Genomic DNA, 25,139 nt, shown 5'->3' with positions numbered 1-25,139 from the left:
TTTTTTTTTTTTGGGTGGGGGGGGTTGGTTAAGCAACACTTTGAGAAGGTTCCTGTTACCTTGTTGCTGGTAACATGAAGCAGAGAGGTTCTGTACTGTGAGACTTGCACCAGGTTTGCACTGATTACACTCAGGAGATGCTGAAAGATACAGTCCAGGAGTTACACTTTCACTTGATGTGTCACTTCGACTCTGTGCAGCATTGCTACTAGTACTCTTTCATGGGACGATGGAGACTGGCAAGTGCAGTGCTTCATGACAGCTCTGAGAGGTTGAAGGGAGTTAAAGGGATAGGACAGGAGTCTTGCTCTCAGCGATGGAGGACCTTATTGCCGAAGGCTGGTCCGGCGACCCAAGACTTGAAAACACATAGACAGAATCCCCCACTCTGCGGAGAGCTGCTTGCGTGGCGACTTGGGAACGGAGTTACCCATAAAGGATTGAAGGAAGAGAGGACCTGACCCTCGAAGAGCCGCTGCAGCTGAGCGACTTGGGAACGGAGCTCTGAAGGAGAGCCTTGAAAAGGAAAAATTAGAGGGGCTTGGATTCATGGAGCAGAGCTTACAGGAGTCCTGGAGCTAGAAAGAAAGGAGTCGAGAGATTAGAAAGAGATCGAAGAACCGCGAGGCAGACTTCACATCCGCAGCTGAGAAGGAGAGAGAGAGACTCCAGAAATTAGTATAGGGAAAGAGTACAAGCAGCGACAGGATAGAAAGTATGGCCGGGGGTCCCCTCTGGCCCCATGCAGAACCTCCAGCTCGAAGGGCGTAGCCCAGGGAGGCCAGGGAGGCCAGGGAAAGTGAGCCTCACTTTCACCTCAACGGTGCATGGCTGCTGAATCAGAAAGGAGAAGGAGGGGAGGAGGTTGGGTACAAAAAAAGGAAACAGGAGACTTATATAGAAGTGGGAAAGTGATTGACAGGGATATTAGAGATAGGGGAAGGATAGATGCGACTCACCAGCGGCCCCCCGAAACTCGACCTAAAGGTTTGCACTTGATGGGTTAAGGACAATTCAGATTAAAGGCGGAACTTTCATTATTATTGCAGTCCCAGGGTGAAGCAAGCACACATTATACTGTAGCATTAAAACATATAAAGAACATAGACATACAGATAGAGATAAAGAAAGCGATATATAGGGTTGAAAAGAGGTATAACTGCAGTGTGCGCAAATAAAAGGTTTAAATGATTAAACTTATTTTTTTTTTATTTCAGAACTTCTTCAGCTACGTAGAAAGAAAATGTAACAAAAATAAATAAATACTAATTCTTTATGCTACAATTCTACAAAATATCCTGAATATAAAAGGATGATAAGACATTAGAGGATATTTACAGTAGGCTGTATATAATTGTAAAAACAAATAGCATTGATCTTGGTTGATGCTCGTAGACAAAGGGGTGTGCAGGTGTACCAGTCGAGCGCCCCGCAGCCAGTGGAAACTCAACACTGCCTGCACTGAATGGGGCTCCAGCTGCCCAGCGGGGCCGTCCAGCCCAGCGTGCTGCCACACTGCCAATTACCACGCCCCGCCATTAGCCAGCCTGCAGGGAGACAAGGCTAGTCAGTCAAGGTGAGAGCGAGAGAGGCGCGCAGGTGTGGAGAAACGCCATTCCAATGCGGAAACAAACAAGGGAACTGATCCTCCTGTTCAGCCTGTGTTACAGGACTGAAGCGGACTGGTAATCATGGCATTAACACTGACTCTCGATGAACATTGTGTGTGTGTGTGTGTGTGTGTGTGTGTGTGTGTGTGTGTGTGAGTGACACCATGCACCTAGCAGGGGTGAGGCGGGCAGTTGCTGCTATTATCCTCCTAAGCAGGTGAGCGGGGGATTACCCCTGCAATTAAAACCATGCTCCTCCCCTAGAGTAGAAAGAAGGCCCTCTGCACCTGACCCTCATAATTAACCTGGCAGCTTCTCTGCCCATGCAGCATCTAGTTTATTGTGATGCTGTGACACACGCCTGTTTTAATGGAGTTTTTGTTATACTGTCCAGCTACTGTCCAGCTGGCTCAAGTAACAGAGTCACTCACTCATTCGGTGCACTTAATCGCTTTATTTACAAGAGGCAAACATCCAACTGCAGGGCCCCAAGTCATTTAAAAAGACTACAGTCATTCACAACAGACATACTATAAATGGGTTTTGATACAAAGATGCACAATCAATGCACACTTTATCAGGTAACTGATGCAGCTCAAATATTACTTACAGTAATAAACCACCCCTCAACAAGCCAGGTGTAGCCACAGTAAATAACACAATCCCTAGTATAAGAGCATGTACTCTCCATGTGACTAAAACTGTAAGCATGTCTCACGTCTCAAGGTACCAAAACCCCTTTGAGAAGATGTATTTACTGTACCCAAGGGGAAGGATTCAATCACTAGAGCACCTGGATTCCGTACCTGTTCTAAGAGACACTCAGTCAATCCAGAGACGCTGCTGTATTTGTATTAAATGAAGGTCTTACACTATGCAAGTTTGCACTCCTATGTCTGCAAGTTTAATTGAACAGCTCTTTTAACACAGGAAACAAAGAGACACAGTATTGAATGACTGACTCCCAGAGAAAGAGATGACTAACTCCTAATATACTCGCAGCCAGCCAGAAGCTCGTTATCAGCTCATTAGAATAAATACAGACAGGACGAGAGTAAGAAGCTGCAAGGTTACACATAAAGGAGCCTCTCCTGCCAGCCAGGGAGTAATATGAAACACCTCGGGAGAAACAATATGCAGACGCGTCCCTGGTGTCCTGCATTCTCATTTCTGATTGTGAGTGTATCAGGGAAAAGGCTGAGCGTGAGCCGGTGACTCTGCACAATGCCACTGAGCGTCTTAACCACTGTGCAAAACACAGCATTGTGACTTGCTCAGGGTCACACACAGTGAGTCAGCCAGTGGCAGAGGTGGGATTTAAACTGGTGACCTTCTGGTTACATGCCCTGGACTTTAACCACTAGAGCACACAGCCTCTATAAACTAATACAAATTCACAAGGTGTGTGTCTGGCAACAACTTACAGCAAACAGACAAACAAAGAGAAACTATTAGTATTGTCCCCCAAAAATCATTATTGTTCTTCTTCTGTCTGTTTCATATAAAGCAACGATTTTAAAAAAAGGGTTTAAAATCCTGCAATGCTATTGTGTGATCTGATTGGTAAAAAAAAAACAAACAAAAAAAAAAAAAAACACCAGAATGGTTTAATATCTTAAAAAAGTTCAGAACTCTCTGAGTGCAAGTACACAGAAGAGAACACACTATGGACATTGCTGTCTGTCTCTCTCTGAATCAGATTAGCCTGTAATATGGAACCATGACATGGACATACAGCCTATTAGGTGAGGGTGAGACAGAGAGCTAATTGAAGCTCCACTTGGAGTGAGAGTTGCAAGTTAGAGACTGAGTGAGCCACTCATTTTTTATAACAAACCCAAGTCACTTTTGTTTCCTTGCTTAACCAAAAAGGGGAGGGCAGGTGGGGTGGGAAAAGCAAGCCACAATACCAGATTAAAAAAAAAAATCCTGTACATCACCATATCACGTGACAGCCTGTGCCCAATTGGTTGAAGTTTCCGTAGAGGAACAGTTAAATTTGTAATTTGGGTTATGCGAGGCTGTCTGTGGGCCACCACACAACCACAAGACAGGGTTGAGAGCAGTCACAGTAGAGTGAGTCCGAGGGAGAGAGAGAGAGAGAGAGAGAGAGAGAGAGAGAGAGAGAGAGAGAGAGAGAGAGAGAGAGAGAGAGAGAGAGAGAGAGAGAGAGAAGGGGGGTCCATGTGTTGGATGATTTTGGAGTGAATCACCTGGATTGCACAAACCACAACGACTTTTCTCTCAAGTGTTTTATTTCTCATCGACAAGGGTAAGCATTGCAAAACCACAGTGCTGTCCAATGGTTTTACATTTTCCATTGCAGAGTCCAGGCTTGAGGAGATGAGTTTTGCGTGGGTGATTTTTTTTAACTAGGCTGGGGGGCAGTGTGGGGGGTGGTGGTGGCTATAACCAAACAATAACCATACAGGATGCCGGCTTTTTTTATTTTTGTCTTTGCAGACGACAGGACACATGGAGCGGACTTAAAAATAAATCTAAAAAATATTTCATTTGTAAAGAGGGTTTGAAAGGAAACGATGGCTTCGAACAGCATCTTCGAGTCTTTTTCGTCATTCCAGCCTTGCTTCGTGAGGGGTAAGTCCTGTGAAACTTCCTAATTCCAAAAATGGCTCAGCCAGGAGGTCCCGGGGCTCTGGGGCTCCGGAAGCTCAGCCAGGAATCCCGGGGCTCTGGGGCTCCGCAAGCTCAGCCAGGAGATCCCGGGGCTCTGGCGCTCCGCAAGCTCAGCCAGGAGGTCCCGGGGCTCTGGGGCTCCGCAAGCTCAGCCAGGAGGTCCCGGGGCTCTGGGGCTCCGCAAGCTCAGCCAGGAGGTCCCGGGGCTCTGGGGCTCCGCAAGCTCAGCCAGGAGGTCCCGGGGCTCTGGCGCTCCGCTTGCTTAGCCAGGAGGTCCCGGGGCTCTGGCGCTCCGCAAGCTCAGCCAGGAGGTCCCGGGGCTCTGGGGCTCCGCAAGCTCAGCCAGGAGGTTCCGGGGCTCTGGGGCTCCGCAAGCTCAGCCAGGAGGTCCCGGGGCTCTGGGGCTCCGCTTGCTCAGCCAAGAGGTCCCGGGGCTCTGGGGCTCCGCAAGCTCAGCCAGGAGGTCCCAGGGCTCTGGGGCTCCGCTTGCTCAGCCAGGAGGTCCCGGGGCTCCGGCGCTCCGCAAGCTCAGCCAGGAGGTCCCGGGGCTCTGGGGCTCTGGGGCTCTGCTTGCTTAGCCAGTGGATCGGAGCCCTGGGTGATGGGGCTGGTGCTATTCTTGGTGGTGTTCTGTCATATAGATTGTCTGAAAATGCTTTGTTTTGTGGCTGGAGTCTTTGAAATCTTGCGGGCGATCACATTTAGGAACATTAAGGAATAGCAGGCACTTGAGAGGAGTTATTTTGTGATGTACAAATGAGATTCTAAACTTTCACTCGATAACCAACAAGGATAACACCACAGGTAATTACGGCAGACTTAAATAGGGGGTGGAGCCTAACAGGTTACCGCACACCAGCACATCCCCATTGTTAACATTGTGGAAAGTGTATTTAGTGAAGAGGTTTTGAAATGTACTTGCAGTCACATTTGTGCTGCTAAGATGATTACAGGTACCACATAAATCGACGAACTTTAGTCTAGCATTGCACATCTCCAGACTAGGTATTGTGAATCTGTTGGGTTTAGTTTGGGTCACCCTGTCCGTATTGAGACAGGAGTTCCCAGTTTTCCCAAATTCAATGCACTGCTCCAGAGAGGTCAGTTCTCTGCATGTTAAAAGTAGTGTAGAAATGTGTTGGTCTCTGACTATGGACTTGTTTGCTGTCTTGATTTTTTCTAGGGAAGTGTCATTGCATTTGTCTCATTATCGGCAACACTTACCAGACATTAAATCCGTTACTAGAAAACAGAAAGATTGTGTATAACACCTTGTGCTTCCCAATCACAGCATTACACCTCCAGGTTTTCTTATAGTCTGGGACAGGTGCTTCATCATTTGTGCTTTCTCTGGAACCCTTATTGTGTTTAGTTTCTATACAGAACAATTATTCAATACTGACACTGCACACTGGAAACTAAATAGAACCATTTTATCCAATAGAACCGTAATTCATGGTTCCAAAGTTGCTGTGCCCCTTAATACTAACTCTCTTTTTCACAGACCCCCTTCTCTTCACCATACTTCTCTATACCTCACATTAACACAATGGATTGCTTTAAAGACAATATCCAGAACTCCAGTCAAAATTTGTGAATCACCAGCACCACAATTTACAAATGTTTTATACATTACTTTTGCAGATTCTGATACATTTTTCTGTGGGGTCTGTGGACCCCACAAACCCACACTAAAACTCTCTTTAGCTTTGTCAAAGATGGTAGAAGCGTCACTGGCGCACAGGCTCCTAGCATCTCAGGATCTGGTTATTTAAGAAGGACGTTATAGCAGAACATGTCTGCTCCATGCAGCTTTCACAGAAGCAAGAAATTAAATCCGTTCTACAGTATAATTCTATACTGTGTATGATTTCCATGATTTAGCTATACAATAACATGTCATGTTGTGCCACATGCAGAGGTAGAAACACAGATGTACATGATTGCTTTTTGTTGTTTAGCAGTATTATTATTATTATTATGAAAGGCAACCAGTTATCATATTTACCCCGGTGATTTAAACAAGTGTAATGATCAAAAAACAAATGCATTGTGTTAGTTTTGCACAGGAAGCATTTCTCAGTAGCTCAGTGGGATACATTGCGGTTTGCAATAGTCAGAGCATATTGAGATGTTCTTATTTCAAGGGTTGTTTTCTGAGAAAAGAGTAGATCAACCCAAACCAAGCTGATTCATGCACAGGCATGGGAGTCCTGGGACAGGCTTGGTCCTGCTGTCCATTGCATTAGTTTTGGTTTCCTAAGAGAAACACGTGGTAGGGTATTTTCTTTGCTGTAATGGCTTGAATCTCAAAGCTCTACAGTAACCCATAGCACTGTTTTCACCCCTACTTAATCCCATAATAAGTGTCTAGAACAGTTTCACACACACATGATTGCACAGAATCTATTAAAACCCTTTAAAATAAATCATTCTTGAAATAACCTTTTTAACAAAGCTTTGTGAATGGGGCTGCACAATTACATCCCTTTTTTCACTGCTTGGGTTTTCATGTCGATAGATAGTGGTTTCATAGCAGGGTAGTTGGTGCATTGATTTTCTGTAGTTCATTGATTTTTGTTATATTTGGGAAGCTAACCCTTATTAACCCTTATAAAGGTTTCCCACAGTAAAACACAGCACAGTGTAATAAAGCACAGCAAAGTGTAATAAAGCACAGCGAAAGCACGGAGAGGCATAGGTAAGCACTGTAAAGCAATAAGAGGTATGGTAAAGCATATTTAAAAACATGGCAAACCATGGCGAACTATGCATCGTATCACCAAGCTTACTGAAGGTTTCTATTAGGCAGTGGAATGACAGTCCAGGGTAACAATTACAAACATAGTTATCAGTTTTTCTAAATTAAGTGTAGGTTTTAGCAATGTGACAAACTTATAGTAACTTCCAGACTGCAGGAAATAAACTATAAATAAATTAAACATTCAGCACATTACCAATATCTACGTCAGCCTGACATGCAACATGAAAGCGATTACACAGAAACTGGTACATGATTTTTTTTTAAAAATTGAATTCAAGTACGTTTGAATTAAATATGAATTCTGATGCCCACTCACCCCAAAATGAATGAATTATGATCATAGAAAAAGGATTTCATCAATTCACAAATATTGTGATTAGAGGAAACAGTATTTTTTTTTTTTTTTTACATGTAATGAAGTGTATATCTACATATTATAATGAATTGGCATCTCAGCCCATTGAATTGAATGGAAAGGTAAGGGCTGGGTGCAAACCATTTGGATCAAAGACAAACGTGTTTCCATTCAACTAGAGAGCAGGCTCTGTAGTGGAGAGGTAAGTACGGGTCTCACTCTCATATCAGGGTTATTACTCATCAGCCTGTAGGAGGAGATTCATTAAAATACGTGCTGCATCACAGCATCTTTGAAGAGTGTCAGTGTAGAGTAATTGCAGGCTTTTTTGACTCTGCTGTTTGGGGTGCCGAGGAAGGACCTCATCAGACATGTGTCAGCCTCTAAGTCATTTTTAATTTTCAGGAAAACACAAGCTGGACATTCTCTCTGCTTCCTACGCCTAGCCCAGCTTTAATAACTGCAATTATGCAATTACAGTCTGTGAGGCTTCAAACTTGTGCCGGGACAAACATACATTTGTCATGTTCTAATATTTGATTTCTAAATTCTGAGGATAATTGAAAACTCTTATAATTTTAATAAACAGAGGAAACCCTATAATAGAGCACTATGTATATTACAATAGAGGGGTAACGAGGCAAGGACTACAAGATGCAGAACACAGCAATATTTACAGCTGCTTTGCTCTTTATTTTTGAAGTTTACTTTCATTTCTGTTATATCGATATTAAGGGATGCTAAAATGAAAGTAAAAATGAATACCCAGCAACAGGGCACATGCAATCCTAATTTAAGTCCACATCGGCATCCTGAGATTTTGCTTTTTTTGCCTGTCTTGAGGTGAAATGTACTAGGTAGATCTTTAGTTTCTAGGTAGATTTCTGTAGCATGCAAGTTAATAAAAATGCAGATGACTTTTCTAACAGGTCTGTGACACTCTGCTGACCTTTGACTTGGACGTGAACCTTCCGTGCTCCTGCAGCCCCCTCAGGGCTAACCTGCAAACAGCAGGCGAGAGTGCCAGAGTGCTCTCCCTGCGACGGGGGGCTGCAGTTCAATGGGGGGGGGGGGGTTGGGTCATGTTAAAACAAGACTCCCTCACCCCCATAAAAGAAACTATCCTGCAAAAATGCAAACCAGCTCTTACAGGGTCCACATTTACAAGATAGCAGGATTAAACAGGCATTGGGCAGAATACTTCTCTATGTTACATGTACACATCAATACTCATTTAACAAACAAATACCTTTTATTTGTGCACTTAGTTCTTTCTTTTTTATTTATGATTTCTGTATTAATTCCCCATTACATGTGTGCTGCAGATTAGCGAGCATATCTATATAATACTATACTGATACCAAGAATGTATTCTTTAGGCTTTGACAATGCTTATTTACAGTAAATATCAGTTCAGTGCTGTGATACATTACCTGTTCTTATTCATATTTCTAGTACACTATGTTTCAGTGCAAACCCATAAACATAATTTGCATGTAGCTGTTTAAACAAAACATAAAGTTATTTTTCATTGTTCTCGACACAAAAAAAGCCAGGAGAGCTTGTTTAAGAAAAAAAAAAACATTCCCAGTGTCTGTCTGCTCTTTTAAAGTTTCTGATTAATCAGTTAGTTCGTAAGTGGGGGGGGGGGGGGGGGGGGTGGGTTGTAATTCTGAGTTTCTGTAAAACACAGGAATAAAATAGAACCTGAATGAAAGTATTGTGTGGTTTTTGGTGCTGAGTCGCGTCATGAGGGGGAGCATGAGTCGTGAATTCTTGTTGCATCGGTCAGAGCGCTTTACTGTACTGCAGGAAGCAGACATGTCTCCTCCATACACACACACACTCACACATCACAATGGAAACACAGCATTCTCCAATGAGAAACAGCCCCTACACTAAACGCTTCTTACATCTTATAAAAACTTCTAAACTAGGACCTAACCCATCAAGGTAGTGTATCGAGTCTTGTGATCCGGTGCTCACCGATTTGAATCCTGGCCATGTTGAGTTACCATACTTGTCTGGGGGCACACAAAGAGTGCTGTATCAACCTATGTGCAACCAGTGGGATTAGGGATGAAACTTGGACATCCGTAGTTCACCTCAGCAACAATACCTGAAATCTGCTGAATATTGTGCCAGTCTCAAAACACCACAGTGTTTTATTCCATGCTGCTAACTGATCTGTTACACACAGTTTTTCATTTGGTTTAATGGGGTCAAGTCAGATTGTTATGAATATTATTATTGTTGGTGACATTTGTAATCCCAGCGCTAGAGTGTAGTACAGAGTACCTGGGTGGTGTCTGTTATAGAGAGGAGGGAGTCACAGCAAAGTAACAGTAGCCAGCATTACACACACACACCCCCCACCTTTCCCCTGGGAAGCATGGAGCTGAGAACAGGGATTCTCATCCATGATCTACTAGTCTACGGTTCATAACTCGGTCCCACGGCTTCATTAATCGTTCTCAATATTAAGTCAGTAATTCCCCTGCTGTTTCCCTTGCTGAAGCCATGACACCCAACTGAAAAGGAACACCGGTACCCCACCAGCTACAAAAATAATCAGACTTTCAGTTGAATTGTTCTCCATCCCATATATCTGTCTGTTGTTTACTTGGAAATGTCCACGAAGGGCACTTTTTCTGTCTTTTCTTTCTTCGTTACTCGATACTCGTAAGAATTTATGGCCCCCCCCCCCATATCGGCGTGTGAAGAAAGAGAAAAACAAGCTGTTTTCATCGTGAGATTTTGCTTTATCAGTTTGTCCAGGTTTTACAGAAGGAAACTCATAATTCTTGTTTTATCCGAGTTGGGTAGTTTTTTGGGGAAAAAAGCAGGTGCACAATTCTTTAAAAGAAAGCCCTGGTGTCAGAAAGCTCATATATTAATTTGAATGTGGTTGACCACAAAGGATAATGGCCTTCTGCATCATTATAGTCCAGGCACTTGCTTATAGACCCTACCCAGGAAACCGAGAAAGACTCTTAGGTAAAAACAACTTCACTTGCCCCAGTACTGAAGCATTCTGTTTGAAACATTGACATGATTTCTTTCACTTCGAAGTCAAAAACTGAAGAGATGATAATCTTTTCTTATGTAGACTGCACACACATACCTAGTTTATTTTTTATTAGTTTATTTATTTATGCTGGTTATACTGTATAAGTTCAGTACATCTGCATGTTTGTTTGCTTGATTCCACAGTTTAAAACACATTCCCGTTCTTCTATTGCAATTACGATGCTTTATCTTGGTAACATGATCTACCTTATTCTTTTTTTTTTTTTTTACCATGCTTGCCTATGCTTTACCACACCGTGCTTTACTCTTTGTTTAGCTTTTACAGTAAACATCCATTACAGCAGTTTTTAATTTAGGGTGCGTTCACACTCGGTATGAAACAAATCAGCATTTTTACAAGACATGAAAATCTATCTGCTTACATTATTTACTGTTGTTTTTCTGCCTGCAATAACCAAAGAACAGATGCTTCACTCAAACAGCCTGTGGTGACTGCTGGTTGACAGAACATTCTAAGAACACTCTTATCTCTGTGCTTTATGAGCACAGAGATATTGAAACACTGTTGCTGTTTTGTGCAGAGGTGTCATCTGCAACATTTGTACGATTTTTATCATGAGTAGGTAAAGTTTTTAACTGTTTAGAACTTTTTCCGCCCAGCAGTATAACAAACTACTGGAATGGGAACGGTGACCTTCGAGGTTCTGTGAGGGGGATGTTACAAGTTGTTTTCTGGTTCTTGGACCTTCTTAGCTCTCTGACCTGCTCACTCCCTGTGCCCTCTCTCATACTTTAAGATCTCAAGATGCCGGTACTATCAGAATAAAAGATCTGTGCTAAGTCTGATATGTTCAAATTCCATGTTTACAATGCACTGTATATTGTTAGACCGCTCTGCACCGTTCGTACAGACTATTGGCTGCGGCTATCTCCTTTTTTGCGCAGTATTGCTATCTCTCTTTCTATCTCTCTCTCTCTCTCTCTCTCTCTCTCTCTCTCTCTCTATCTCTCTCTGCGTTTCTTTGTAGTGCTGCCTCTGTCTGTCTCTCCTTCTCTAAGAGACCTCTGCGCTGATCTCACACGTGCTGATGAAGCCAGAAGTTGTCGGCTGACCCCAGTTATTACTCACCTATAATAATCCCTCTAATAGGCCGTGTCGGCTCCTCTGTCTCCACCAGACACCTGCCCTGCACCATCACCACCACAGCTGCTGAGAGCTCCATTCCACACTATTGTTACTGTCTGTGTCATCACTGGGTATGGCTGTCTATCCCTTCTCCCCCCTAACCCTCCAGGCTGGATTCCTACCTCAAAGGGAGTCAGACAGAAACTAGCGTGAAGGAGAGCTCAGACTGAAGCAACACTTCATCCAAAACCCAACTTGGGCAGATACAATTTAGCACAGGGGTTGGTTCCATTCCTGGAGTTATGCCTACTACATGTTAATATATATATATATATATATATATATATATATATATATATATATATATATATATATATATATATATATATTAAAATAAGGAGTTTATCTCTGTTTGTATTGAGGAAGGTGAGATGAAGAGGAAGCAGGTTGAGTCTTCATTTCCTCTTCTCACACTCAAATATTTTCTGCAACACGTTTTAAAAGGTGCTTTCCAATATTCAAACAATTCTAGTTGCTGCTCCTTCATAGGAACTCAAAAAACACGGTGCTAGGTGCTTCCACAAAGTGCGTTCATACAGTAGAATAATAAAGCATCTTCACTGGGGTTGCTGCATCCACAAGGGCATCAGAGTTGACCGAAATTCATAGATAAGTTGTTCTGATATGTATCGATAGAAATAAATGTTGGATGTAAGAAGACAAACTGATATTGGTATACAAATGTGCTGTTTGTGCAGTTAGAATCGCTCTTCTTCTTCTTCTTCTTCTTCTTCTTCTTCTTCTTCTTCTTCTTCTTCTTCTTCTTTTTTTTCAGGAAGGTAGCTGGCTTTAGTCTCCAGCAAACTATTTCACCACAATAACAACACCACTCAACCCTATGTAAAACACCAGACTGTAAAATTACACTGATTAAGAATTCTAAAGTCATTATCCTGTGATGATCATGATGGTATATCATGATCCCTGTTGGTGTATCTGTTAGCATGCGAGCAGAAATGCTGAAGCCAGAGCTTTCAAATGATAGAAGTAAGATAGAGAATCCGCCCTTGAAATGTACTGTGTGAGAATGTACATTTCAGTGCTTGTTGGTGCTGTAGTCAAAATCAAACTCTGAATTTGGAATCATCTACAATTTACACGTGAAAAACCTGCAGCTGATGTGTGGGGTCAATGGACTCTGTTAAACAAAAGGAATGTTCAAAAGGGGCACGTATAAACTTTGGTGAAACTTGACTCTAAACAGCGGAGAAGGGTTTCATGTAATGCAAACTGAATTCAATTCATCAAAATGGTCCTTAGCAAACAGTTCTTACAACAGTCACTTCACGCTTTGTGAATACGGCACAATGCTTCCCTTACCTCTGGGTTATTTTTGTGGAGGTATTTTGATCCCAAAACCAGACTTTAAAAATGCTGGAGGTTGCTGGCTGTATAGCATAGCAGTACTATATTTCTTTATTCGGTTTGCTGGGTGACAGTGCTGGAGAGGTAAGAATGAACAGTTTTGACTAGTGTTTATTTTTCATGTGTAGGATGAATTTTAAGGGGACGTACTGTATTTTTTGTGCTATTCAAGCCCATCTGCTTAAGAGCAATACACACCCACACACATTCTAATGCCGTCCAGTTGCAAACAAACAGTTGAGTGAAACAGAGCGGCGAGCCTGTGAGTTTCCAGCAGTGCTGACAAGGCTGGTCTGACTGTACAATGAAGTCAGGGTGAGAATGCCATTGTGTTCTGGTAACAGACTCCGGTTTGTCACCGCTGGTTGACTCGGGCTCGGACCGGGGGTGGGGGTTGGTTATGTCTCTGCTGATCAGATAACACTCCCGTCATTTCCAACACATCCCTGCACGCCCCTCTTGAAATATCCTGGGATACATTCCATTCAAGCCCTCTCCACCCACGGCTGCACCTGCTCTGGCTCGAATTAGGGGCTGCAGTCCAGACTCTCCCTCTCAGGGTGGGACTGCACTGCCCCCACTGTTGAAATAAACAAGCTGGTTCCTTCAACACCCCTACTCCCCACCCCAATATATCTGCAGTATTTTGGAAAGCTATACAATTTAATTTCATGAACTACCCAAGAGGAAATGCAGTATTTTGCTCCACAATGTCATTAGGACCATTGAAAAGAGAAAAAGTTATCGTAAGTAATGGAATCATGTGATTGTTGAGATTAAACGCATCGTTTTCTGTTTGAGTCATCACACTCAGAGATGCTTAGCGCTGCTGTATCTAGAGGTTTAGACATGTTTCTGAGAGCTCTAATGGGGCTGCACCGAGGCTTTGAAGGGTTTCAAAGTCGCCAGGATGTGATGACTGAAACAGAAAATGATATACAAACTGTGTCTAAACAACATGAAGAATGCGTCAAGATCACTGAGATATCTCACCAGTAGACAGAGAGCCCTGGAAATACTACAAGTATTACTAGTTTAGAATCAAGCACTCATGTGCAGCATACTCTAAATAAATAAGACCGAAAGGAGTTCAGTCCCTCAAGTACAAATGCATTTTCATCAGACCTTCAGACTTTTCAGTTTGCTGATTTCACGTTACATGCTGTGTGGAATGCCTTGAGCATTGTATTGTAAAACACTGTATTGCTGCATTTCTTTATCCAGTTTCCATGTCAGTTCTCTTCATGCCTACCACACTAAATCTTTGAGATAGAGGCTTGGGCTGTGTACTGTAGTTGTCTGACACTGTCGCTTTATGAATATGGTCCCATTTGTGCCAAAACCTATGAGCTAAATTACTGCTTTAAACAGTGAAAAATGCAATGCAGCCACAGAAACATGTAATAAAGCACAGTGAAAGCGTGGTAAAGCACATTCATCAAAATACCATGCAAAACACTGTGGTAAACTTTAAAGCATGGTAAAGCATACTGATAAAAAATACCATGCAAAATCACTGTGGTAAACTTTAAAGCATGGTAAAGCATATTCATAAAAATACCATGGAAATCACTGTGGTAAACTTTTATATGGGTGGTTCTACAGTAACAGGGGTGTCAAAAAGACTTTAGAAAAGCAGAGTCTTAGTGAACACATGCAGCTGTAATATGCTTATTGTCCAACAGCTGTCTAGAACATTTGTATCTTTTAATGACTAGACAGCTGTACTGTGATTGTACTGGGCAGACTGACTGCCTGTTTCACGGTGGAGTTCATCACAGTGTCTTTCTTTTGACTGCCCTGGGTACTCTGGGTCTTATTTACACCTTTGCCTGTTGGAAACAGAGCATTCAGAACCCAACTGGAGAGCTCGCACCTGTGCGTGCGTATTATCTGATAATGCCTCTGCTTCCTCATCGAAAGCAAGGACAGAAATAATGTGTGGTTGGAGTAGATGGGGGTTCCTGAAGTGCTGAAGGGCTGGGGAAGTAGAATAGGCTGGGGAGGAGGCTTCGCGTAGCTCCCTGACAGTTAGAGTGAGGGACGGGCATTGCGAAAGTATCAAACCACAGGCTGCTGATAAGAGCAAGGCTTCCGGAGCTCAGCACTCTTCAGGCAGGGTCGGCCTGAGCACAGGCACCCCCTTCCTGTAAACAGCTCGGCTCTCACGGCTGCACGCTGACAGTTACTCAGCCCCAGCTTTCCTTTAGCTGAAATAACAAGTGCAGCAGTTATTGCCACTCGACAGCCAAGCGCACATGCAGGTTCCAGACACTACCTTCTTCCTGCCTCGCTCTTTTTTGCTATGTGTTAAAAATGTTTTTACAGGAAGGTGTAACTGCTAACTGATATTGAAGTAGTGTGCTGTTATTAAGCTGCTAGGTTATAGTGCTGGAGAGCAAAGAATGGGAGTATTGTGCTAACACATAAATACAACTTAGAAACCCACTGAAATGACATTTATTTAAAGAACAATACAGCCATTAACCTGACATAATGAGCTTGATTACTAATGAAAGACATTGTTAGTTTTACTATTAACATAGTACCAAACTAGCATAGAGAGTACCAGTCAACAAGCCCCATGATCCTCTGCAAATAAGACAATAAAAAGGAGTTGTGAAGGGTACGAGGCAGGCATTCAGCCCGGGGGGGGGGGGGGGGGGGGGGGGTCGTGCTGATGTCAGTAAGCACTCCAGTGGGCTGTAAACATCAGCAGAGCTCTCACAGATAGAAGAACTGACGTGTGTGGGCCTTGAGACAGTCGTCAAGTTAAACTGGATTGAAGTTAAATGCATGCTGTGTTCTTTTGGCACATCGTCTGGCATACAGCCTACAAAACCACAACCTTCAAGTTCAGTATTTACAACAAAAGCTACTTTTGACATAATCCTTTATATCACTTTTATAAATGCATTATTAATTATTGGTGATTGATTTATAATAGTATATATACTTCTGCCTTTGTTTGTGGTTGCCTGGACTTTTACTGTACTTGCTGTTAGTTTTGAAAGCACCACATCAGTGAGTGTGCAGTGTTTGCAATCAGGCGGCTGGTTGTCGGTGTGGGCAGAGAGCAAGCCGCATTCTTCACCACCTTCCCCACAGCACTGATAGCTCCCAGTGTGGGCACTCATCGGGCTGGGTCCAGCCACAAGCGCCGCTCACACCTGACCTCATTCTACTATTAATGTGCTTCTATCTCTGCGGCTACCAAATTTATTTAATAGCAGGGCAGACAGGCAGCTGCAATGACTCGCAATGCACTTGCTCACACACACACACACATGCTGCAGTCATGTAGCTGCACAGAGTATATACAGTAGCCTGTCGACTGTAGAGGTGGTACTCATATTTCCATACCCGATATGAATCCTCTCTCCCTACAAAGTTCCCTGTGTTTCAGCCTTACTGCCTGCAGCATCAGTCCTTTGGAATATGATTCGTCATACAAATGAGTAGATCGCTGATAACGCTGTGTCGTGCAGGCAGCCACAGACTCTGGGCTGTTCAGCTCACTGGCTGCTCAAACACAGCTATTGTCAGTGAGAAAATGAACAAACAGCGTTCTTGGAAAATGGCAAGGACAATCTGCAAGCTCTCAGTTTTGTTCATATAATTGCCAGGCTGCAGGTAACTCTGCAGTTTACCACAGTGCTTTTGCACAGTATTTTCAGTTTTCCCTTCATGCGTTTCCCATGTTTATACTATGCATTTACCATAGTTAATTAATCTTTATTTTTTTATATAGCGCCTTTTATAGTGGACCACCATCACAAAGCACTTTACAAGTGTGAACAATGCATCTGCTGCAGAATCACTTACAACAACGTCTCACCCCAAAGACGGAGCACAAGGAGGTTAAGTGACTTGCTCAGGGTCACACAGTGAGTCAGTGGCTGAGCTGTGCTTTACTATGGGAAACTTTTACACAGCAACAGATAGAAATTAGAACAGTACTGCAGTTCTGGTTCATTTTAAAGGTCAGAAGAGAGGTTTCTGCAGTTTTGTTTTCTTTGTTCATTATTTAGGAAGATCGGAGTGTTTACGTCTTTGGATTTTATTTTCACAAAAGAAACGTTCATTTTGCATTTTTATTGCTATAGTGCAAATGTATTAATCTGTTACCATGTAAATACTGCATTGTATATCTCGGAGTGTAGCTGACTGTTAGCTTTTTTTTTTTTTTTAACTAAATATCGTTTTGTTTTTATAAGATTATATACATATACTTACAATTAAGTAAATGCACCATTTAGCTCTAGTAAAAACGTAATAAATGAAAAAGTAGCCAGTACACATACAACAGTGCCCCTGTGCTGCTGCTCCTCCTGCTGTGATTGTTCAGCAGCTTGTTCCAATAAAGTTTATTCAATAGCCTCTTGTTCAAAACTTTATAAAACACCCGTGCTGCAGACAAATGAACAGAGACTAATGCTGCTGTGGTGCGCTTGAATACAAATAAGTTATCTGGCTGCACCCAATTTAATGAAATGTCTTCACACCATCCAAACCCAGAGACTAGCCTACACTATACATCGTTCACATAGTTCACTGCACACATTGATATATATATATATATATATATATATATATATATATATATATATATATATATATATATATATATATATATATATATATATATATATATATATATATATATATACTATATATTATAATATATAGACAATAGATATAGACAATAGATATATTGTACCTACAGTAATTAATGACTTTTTTAAGGTGCAAAAAGATAAAAATCAAGATAATGCCGAGTAAAATAAATATCTAATAAAATGAGTTTTAGAAATATCTGAAAGACAATATTAACTGTGTGGTTTTCCACGAGCTCCAACACCACAACACATACTAAAACTCCCCTGCTTTCTATCTAATACAGATGATATCTACTGCAAACCTGCCTGTATCCCTCTGAGCACTCACTCAGAGTGACAGAACAAAGATGTAGGCTCTGGAGATTCCACTTCTACTGGTAGCATTGGAGTCCAATTTAATGCAAACTCAGAGAAATGGAACTCTGTCATCGCAGTTTCTCCTGCTCAGTAATCTGAAATGATCAAACTGCACAATGCATCCCGAATGTAGTGGGGTACCGTACTGGAAGCTCCATGGCAGGGGTCTGCCTGGTTGTGTGGAGGATAGAGATGGAGGATAGTTGTCTGTAGGGTGTGTGTAAATGCACAGGCTATTCCTGCCCCTGTGGTACTTAACACAAACTTTAAAAATTGTGAGTTTTTGTTTTAAGGCTGCCATTGATTTAGGATTCTTGAATATGTGCCACTTCCAGACTACCAATTTACCTAACCAATTGCATCCAGAGTAAAAGTTTATCATCTATTTTATGTTCTTCTGACTCAGAAGGTAAGAATGTTTTATTATTGCCGTCCTGTTGAATCCAGGGAAAGCTGTAAAACAAGCAGCTCTGTTAGCGATCTGTTTGGTTTGGCTGGACGGGCGTGTGTGTGTATGTGTGTGTGTGTGTGTGTGTGTGTGTGTGTGTGTGTGTGTGTGTGTGTGTGTGTGTGTGTGTGTGTGTGTGTGTGTGTGTGTGTGTGTATGTGTGTGTGTGTGTGTGTGTGTGTGTGTGTGTGTGTGTGTGTGTGTGTGTGTGTGTGTGTGTGTGTGTGTGTGTGTGTGTGTGTGTGTGTGTGTGTGTGTGTGTGTGTGTGTGTGTGTGTGTGTGTGTGTGTGTGAGTGTGTGTTCAGGGTTTGGATCTCCCTGGGTTCCTGGTCCAATAGAATATAAGTTTTCCCCAGGTGCTCCGTCCCTCCCATCTCCCAAAGCAGCTGCTGGGGCGGCACACCTAATTACATACTGCTGAGCATCCAAACCAACACCCACGCACACATACATACACTCACACACACAGACCAAACACACACCCATACCCACACCCACGCATACACACACAGACCAAACCCACACCCACACACATCCACACACACACGCACACAGAACAAACCCAAACCCACATACATGCATACACCTACACACACAGACCAAACTCACACCCAAACCCACACCCATACATACACATTCATACACACAGACCAACCCCCCCCCCCACACACACACATACATACACCTACACAAACAGACCAAACCCACACCCACACACATCCACACACTCACACACACACACACACGCACACAGACCAAACCCACACCCACACACATCCACATACTCACGCACACAGAACAAACACACATGCACACATACACGCACACAAACCAAACTCACACCCACACACACACATGCACACACCCACACACATGCACACTCACACACAAAGACCAAACCCACCACACACCCACACCCACCCACACACACACGCACACAGACCAAACCCACAACCACTCTCACACCCACACACATGCACACAGAACAAACCCCCCCACACACACAAACAAAAGCATGCACACAGACCAAACCCACATCCACACACACATGCACACATGCATACTCACACACACACACATGCACACACACACACTCACACACACACACAGACCTGTGCCCCAGCCTCTGTCTCTCCACCTCGAACGGTCTTCTCTCTCCCTAATCGCTTTTTAGGAAGCTGTTGTTTGATGTCTTGATAGCTGCAGTAACCTTACCCCCCCCCCCCCCCACATCATTGTAGAACTGGCCGCCTATCTTTCAGACTACTGATTCTGCCCATATAATTACTGGAGCTGAGTAATTCATTGAATACTGGCTTCTGTTTGAAAAAAAGAATACAAAAGAAAGAAAAGAACTAGATGGATTTGCATGACATTTTCCAACTGCAAAATGAGCAACAGATTGCACCTGGAGATATTAGCTGAGAAGCTTGCATAGAAAAGCCTGGAGCATAGGGGAGCCTGCTAGCTATCAAAGTGGGATGAATGCTACATAAGGCTAGATTCTCAAACATATTTATTCCTGCAAAAGTCATTTATGCCAAAAACGCACCCAAGGAAGTTACCGAATCAGAAATAAACAACTTAGACTTTTCATTTAGGTGCTTGTGAGCAGTCTGTAGCAGGAGTTTCTTTTTTATTGTAGAATTGTAATTAGACTAGCTAATCGAGGGCTGTACCTGTGGTAGAGCCAGACCCTCTCCCCTCTCAACCAACGTGAGGTCAGGTGAACCAGCTCGTTTAGTGGTGCACGTGGCAAACCTGTACAAAGCGTCACAAGACACCTGCAGGGAAAGTTCACAACAGCCAACCAGAACCACATCATTTGTAGCTGTTGTCCTTTAATTGTCCTGTGATGGAGTGAATGCCAAAGCAAAACTAACACAATAGGAATTTAAAGTGGGAAGACAATTTGAAAACGGCAGCCTGTGTTCTAATTATAACAAGCCGCGCACACCTTTGAAATCCCCCTGTGCCTCGTTCCAAGTGTGTCTGTGGGTGCCAGCTGAGCAGGCACAAGCTCCCATAATCACGGAGCAGCAATGAGGATACCCCAAAGCCTGCTCGCACTGACTGTCTCCCTCGCCAGGAATGAATGAGTCAGCTCAGGGTACAGCTCTGCAGACTGAACACAGCCCCCTGGAGATTTTACACACAGACAAACAGGCATCTGCTCTCCCATAGGGGGCACTGACCTGTCACACAACACACCTGTTATTTATTAATCATTAAATAATAATAATATCTTTATTTTCATATAGCACCTTTCATAGTGGACCACCATCACAAACCGCTTTACAGAGGTGGGCTGTGAACTGTGCATTACATGCAGAGTCACTTACAAGAGGACATTGATTTAAGGTCTCATCCACAAGACAAAGCACAAGGAGGTAAAGCAACTTGCTCAGGGTCACACAATGAGTCAGTCAATGGCAGAGGTGGGATTTGAACCGGAGACCTTCTGGTTGCAAGCCCTGGACTTTAACCACTGGACCGCACTGATCTCCAAAAGAAAATTGAATTGGGGAAGAGCATCTTACTGTTGCGTTTTATTGGTACACCCTGTGAAAAAAGTATCTCAAAGGGCAACATGGAGATGTATGTAAAAAGAAAGAAGTTCTACTGGATTCATGAGCCCCAAACACAGAAACCTGCAGGCTAATGGAGCAATGGGATTGACGCCCGTTCTTATAATGTGCTTACAAAATACCCAAGGGACGCTTTTACTTGTTTATATACCTATTAAAATATTATAAGGAATGATTTAACATTAAATAAATGAAGGATTGACATTTATAATACTGTTGGGCAAAATCTAATTAAATGAAACTGAATTTGGGTAAGAAAATAATCAATATTGGATGAATTTGCTATAAAGATATGGTATAATAATAGGAGCATGCTATAGACCGCCAGATTCAGACGGTGAGCAAAATAATCTGTTATACAATGACATTAGAAATGTGTGTAGCAAAGGAAAACCCGGTGGGTAGCGCGAAGGACGAAATAGAAATGGTGGAAATGACAAATGACTGCTTCCTAACACAATTTGTGAAGGCACCCACTAGAGGGGAGGCATGCCTTGATTTAGTCTTTTCAAATAACGAAGATAGAATAACTAAAACAGAGGTCAGAGAACCACTGGCAAACTCAGACCACAACATGGTCTCATTTGAAGTGTTTTTTAAATCCTCAAAAGTAAAGACTAAAGCTAAGGTTTACAATTTTAGAAAAGCAAACTATGAAGGCATGAAACAGAGACTAACAGAAGTAGATTGGAGTAAAATAGAGAAAACACCCACAGAAGAAGGATGGTTGTTCTTCAAAAATGTAGTACTAGAGGCGCAAAACAATTATATCCCTAAAGTAGACAAATCTAAATGTAAAACTAAATTGCCAAAATGGTTTAATAGATCAATTAAAAAAAATATTCAGCGAAAAAAGGCACTTTACAGAGCATTAAAAAAGGACCAAAAAGAAAGTACACAGAAAGAGTACACAGAACTGCAAATGCAAGTCAAAAAGGAAGTTAGAAAGGCCAAGAGAGAAATAGAAATGAACATTGCTAAGGGAGCTAAAACCAATTCCAAAATGTTTTTCCAATATTACAACAGCAAGAGAACATTCAAAGAGGAGATTAAATGTTTAAGAGATACAAATGGCAAAATCGTAGAGGAAGAAAAAAAAATAGCAAATATGTTAAATGATTACTTTTCACAAGTTTTTACAAAGGAAGATACTGACAACATGCCCCACATGTCATCCAGTTCCTATCCAGTTTTAAATAACTTTAGCATAACTGAGGCAGAAGTGTTAAAGGGACTAGGAGCTCTTAAAATAAACAAATCCCCTGGGCCGGATGAGATCCTCCCAGTAGTACTCAAAGAAATGAAAGAAGTTATTTACAAACCGCTAACCAAGATCATGCAGCAGTCTCTTGACACAGGGGTGGTACCGACAGACTGGAAAATTGCAAACGTAATACCGATCCACAAAAAGGGAAACAAAACTGAACCAGGTAACTACAGACCAGTAAGCCTGACTTCTATTATATGCAAACTTATGGAAACTATAATAAGAGCCAAAATGGAAAATTACCTATATGGTAACAGGTACTGGGAGACAGTCAACATGGTTTTAGGAAAGGGAGATCGTGTCTAACTAACTTGCTTGATTTTTTTGAGGATGCAACATCGATAATGGATAATTGCAAAGCATATGATATGGTTTATTTAGATTTCCAGAAAGCTTTTGACAAAGTCCCGCACAAAAGATTAATTCTCAAACTGAACGCAGTTGGGATTCAAGGAAACACATGTACATGGATTAGGGAGTGGTTAACATGTAGAAAACAGAAAGTACTGATTAGAGGAAAAACCTCAGAATGGAGTGTGGTAACCAGCGGTGTACCACAGGGATCAGTATTAGGTCCTCTGCTATTCCTAATCTACATTAATGATTTAGATTCTGGTATAGTAAGCAAACTTGTTAAATTTGCAGACGACACAAAAGTAGGAGGAGTGGCAAACACTGTTGCAGCAGCAAAGGTCATTCAAAATGATCTAGACAAGATTCAGAACTGGGCAGACACATGGCAAATGACATTTAATAGAGAAAAGTGTAAGGTACTGCACGCAGGAAATAAAAATGTACATTATAAATATCATATGGGAGATACTGAAATTGGAGAAGGAATCTATGAAAAAGACCTAGGAGTTTTTGTTGACTCAGAAATGTCTTCATCTAGGCAATGTGGGGAAGCTATAAAAAAGGCTAACAAGATACTCGGATACATTGTGAAAAGTGTTGAATTTAAATCAAGGGAAGTAATGTTAAAACTGTACAATGCACTTGTAAGACCTCATCTTGAATATTGTGTGCAGTTCTGGTCACCTCGCTATAAAAAAGATATTGCTGCTCTAGAAAGAGTGCAAAGAAGAGCGACCAGAATTATTCCGGGCTTAAAAGGCATGTCATATGCAGACAGGCTAAAAGAATTGAATCTGTTCAGTCTTGAACAAAGAAGACTACGTGGCGACCTAATTCAAGCATTCAAAATTCTAAAAGGTATTGACAGTGTCGACCCAAGGGACTTTTTCAGCCTGAAAAAAGAAACAAGGACCAGGGGTCACAAATGGAGTTTAGAAAAAGGGGCATTCAGAACAGAAAATAGGAGACACTTTTTTACACAGAGAATTGTGAGGGTCTGGAATCAACTCCCCAGTAATGTTGTTGAAGCTGACACCCTGGGATCCTTCAAGAAGCTGCTTGATGAGATTTTGGGATCAATAAGCTACTAACAACCAAACGAGCAAGATGGGCCGAATGGCCTCCTCTCGTTTGTAAACCTTTCTTATGTTCTTATGTTCTTATGGTATCAGTGGGCTCTCTGTAAGCATGTGGTTTTATATTGGATTGTTTCTGATTGATATAATAATTAATAACAGGTGAATGAGAGAATGCAATAGGTATTGCTGTCTATTGAACTAAGCCTGACGTCTGTTATATGGAAACTTATGAAAACTATAAGATCCAAAAGGGAAAATTCCCTATATGGTAACAGTATCCTGGGAGACAGTCAGCATGGTTTTAGGAAAGGAGGATCATGTTTAACTAACCTGCTTGATTTTTTTGAGGATGCAACATCGACAATGGATAATTGCAAAGCATATGACATGGTTTATTTAGATTTCCAGAAAGCTTTTGATAAAGTCCTGCATAAAAGATTCATTCTCAAACTGAGCACAGTAGGGATTCAAGGAAATGCATGCACATGGATTAGGGAGGGGTTAACATGTTGAAAACAGAAAGTAAAGGTTAGAGGAGAAACCTCAGAATGGAGTGAGGTAACCAGTGGAGTACCACAGGGATCAATATTAGGTCCTCTGCTCTTCCTAATCTGCATTAATGACTTAGATTCTGGTATAGTAAGCAAACTTGTTAAATTTGCAGATGACACAAAAATAGGAGAAGTGACAAACACTGTTGCAGCCGCAAAGGTCATTCAAAATGATCTAGACAAGTTTCAGAACTGGGCAGACACATGGAAAAATTACATTTAATAGAGAAAAGTTAAAGGTACTGCATGCAGGAAATAACATGTCCAATATAAAAACCATATGGCAAATATTGAAATTGAAGAAGGAATCTAAGAAAAAGTTCTAGGAGTTTATGTTGACTCAAAAATGTCTTCATCTAGACATTGTGGGGAAGCTATAAAAAAGGTCAACAAATTATTGGATATATAGTGAAAAGTGTTGAATTTAAGTCAAGGGAAGTAATGTTAAAACTTTACAAAGCATTAGTAAGATCATCTTGAATATTGTGTTCAAAAAGGATATTGCTGCTCTAGAAAGAGTGCAAAGAAGAGCAACCAGAATTTTTCCTGGTTTAAAGGGTATGTCATATGCATAAAATAATTGAATCTATTCAGTCTTGAACAAAGAAGACTACGCTGCGATCTGATTCAAGCATTCAAAATCCTAAAAGGTATTGACACTGTCTACCCAATGGACTTTTTCAACCTAAAAAAAGAAACAAGGACCAGCGGTCACAAATGGATATTAGATAAAGGGGTATTCAGAACAGAAAATAGGGAGGCACTTTTTTACATAGACAATTGTGGGAGTCTGGAACCAGCTCCCCAGTAAACTTCAAGAAGCTGCTTGATGAGATTCTGATATCAATAAGCTACAAACAACCAAACGAGCAAGATGGGCCAAATGACCTCCTCTCATTTGTAAACTTTCTTATTTTCTTTTGCTGCC

The 25,139-nt window shown here is 41.9% G+C and overlaps 1 protein-coding gene across 4 annotated transcripts in view; it reads left to right on the top strand.

Moving 5' to 3' along the window:
* The first annotated feature begins 3,791 nt into the window (after window positions 1-3,791).
* The window catches only part of LOC121320993 (runt-related transcription factor 1-like), an 87,707-nt gene continuing 66,359 nt past the window's right edge, over window positions 3,792-25,139 (top strand). For all 4 annotated transcript variants that reach the window (XM_041259872.1, XM_041259870.1, XM_041259868.1 and 1 more), the window contains exons 1-2: window positions 3,792-3,882; window positions 4,074-4,208. In XM_041259872.1, the coding sequence (XP_041115806.1) occupies window positions 4,151-4,208 (58 nt within the window). In that variant the 5' untranslated portion in view covers window positions 3,792-3,882; window positions 4,074-4,150. The remainder of the gene's footprint in view (window positions 3,883-4,073; window positions 4,209-25,139) is intronic.

Source organism: Polyodon spathula, chromosome 9, assembly GCF_017654505.1.
Source record: "Polyodon spathula isolate WHYD16114869_AA chromosome 9, ASM1765450v1, whole genome shotgun sequence".
Classification (NCBI taxonomy): domain Eukaryota; kingdom Metazoa; phylum Chordata; class Actinopteri; order Acipenseriformes; family Polyodontidae; genus Polyodon; species Polyodon spathula.
Note: the sequence above shows the minus strand (reverse complement) of the source record. Positions and strands in the feature narration are given on the sequence as shown.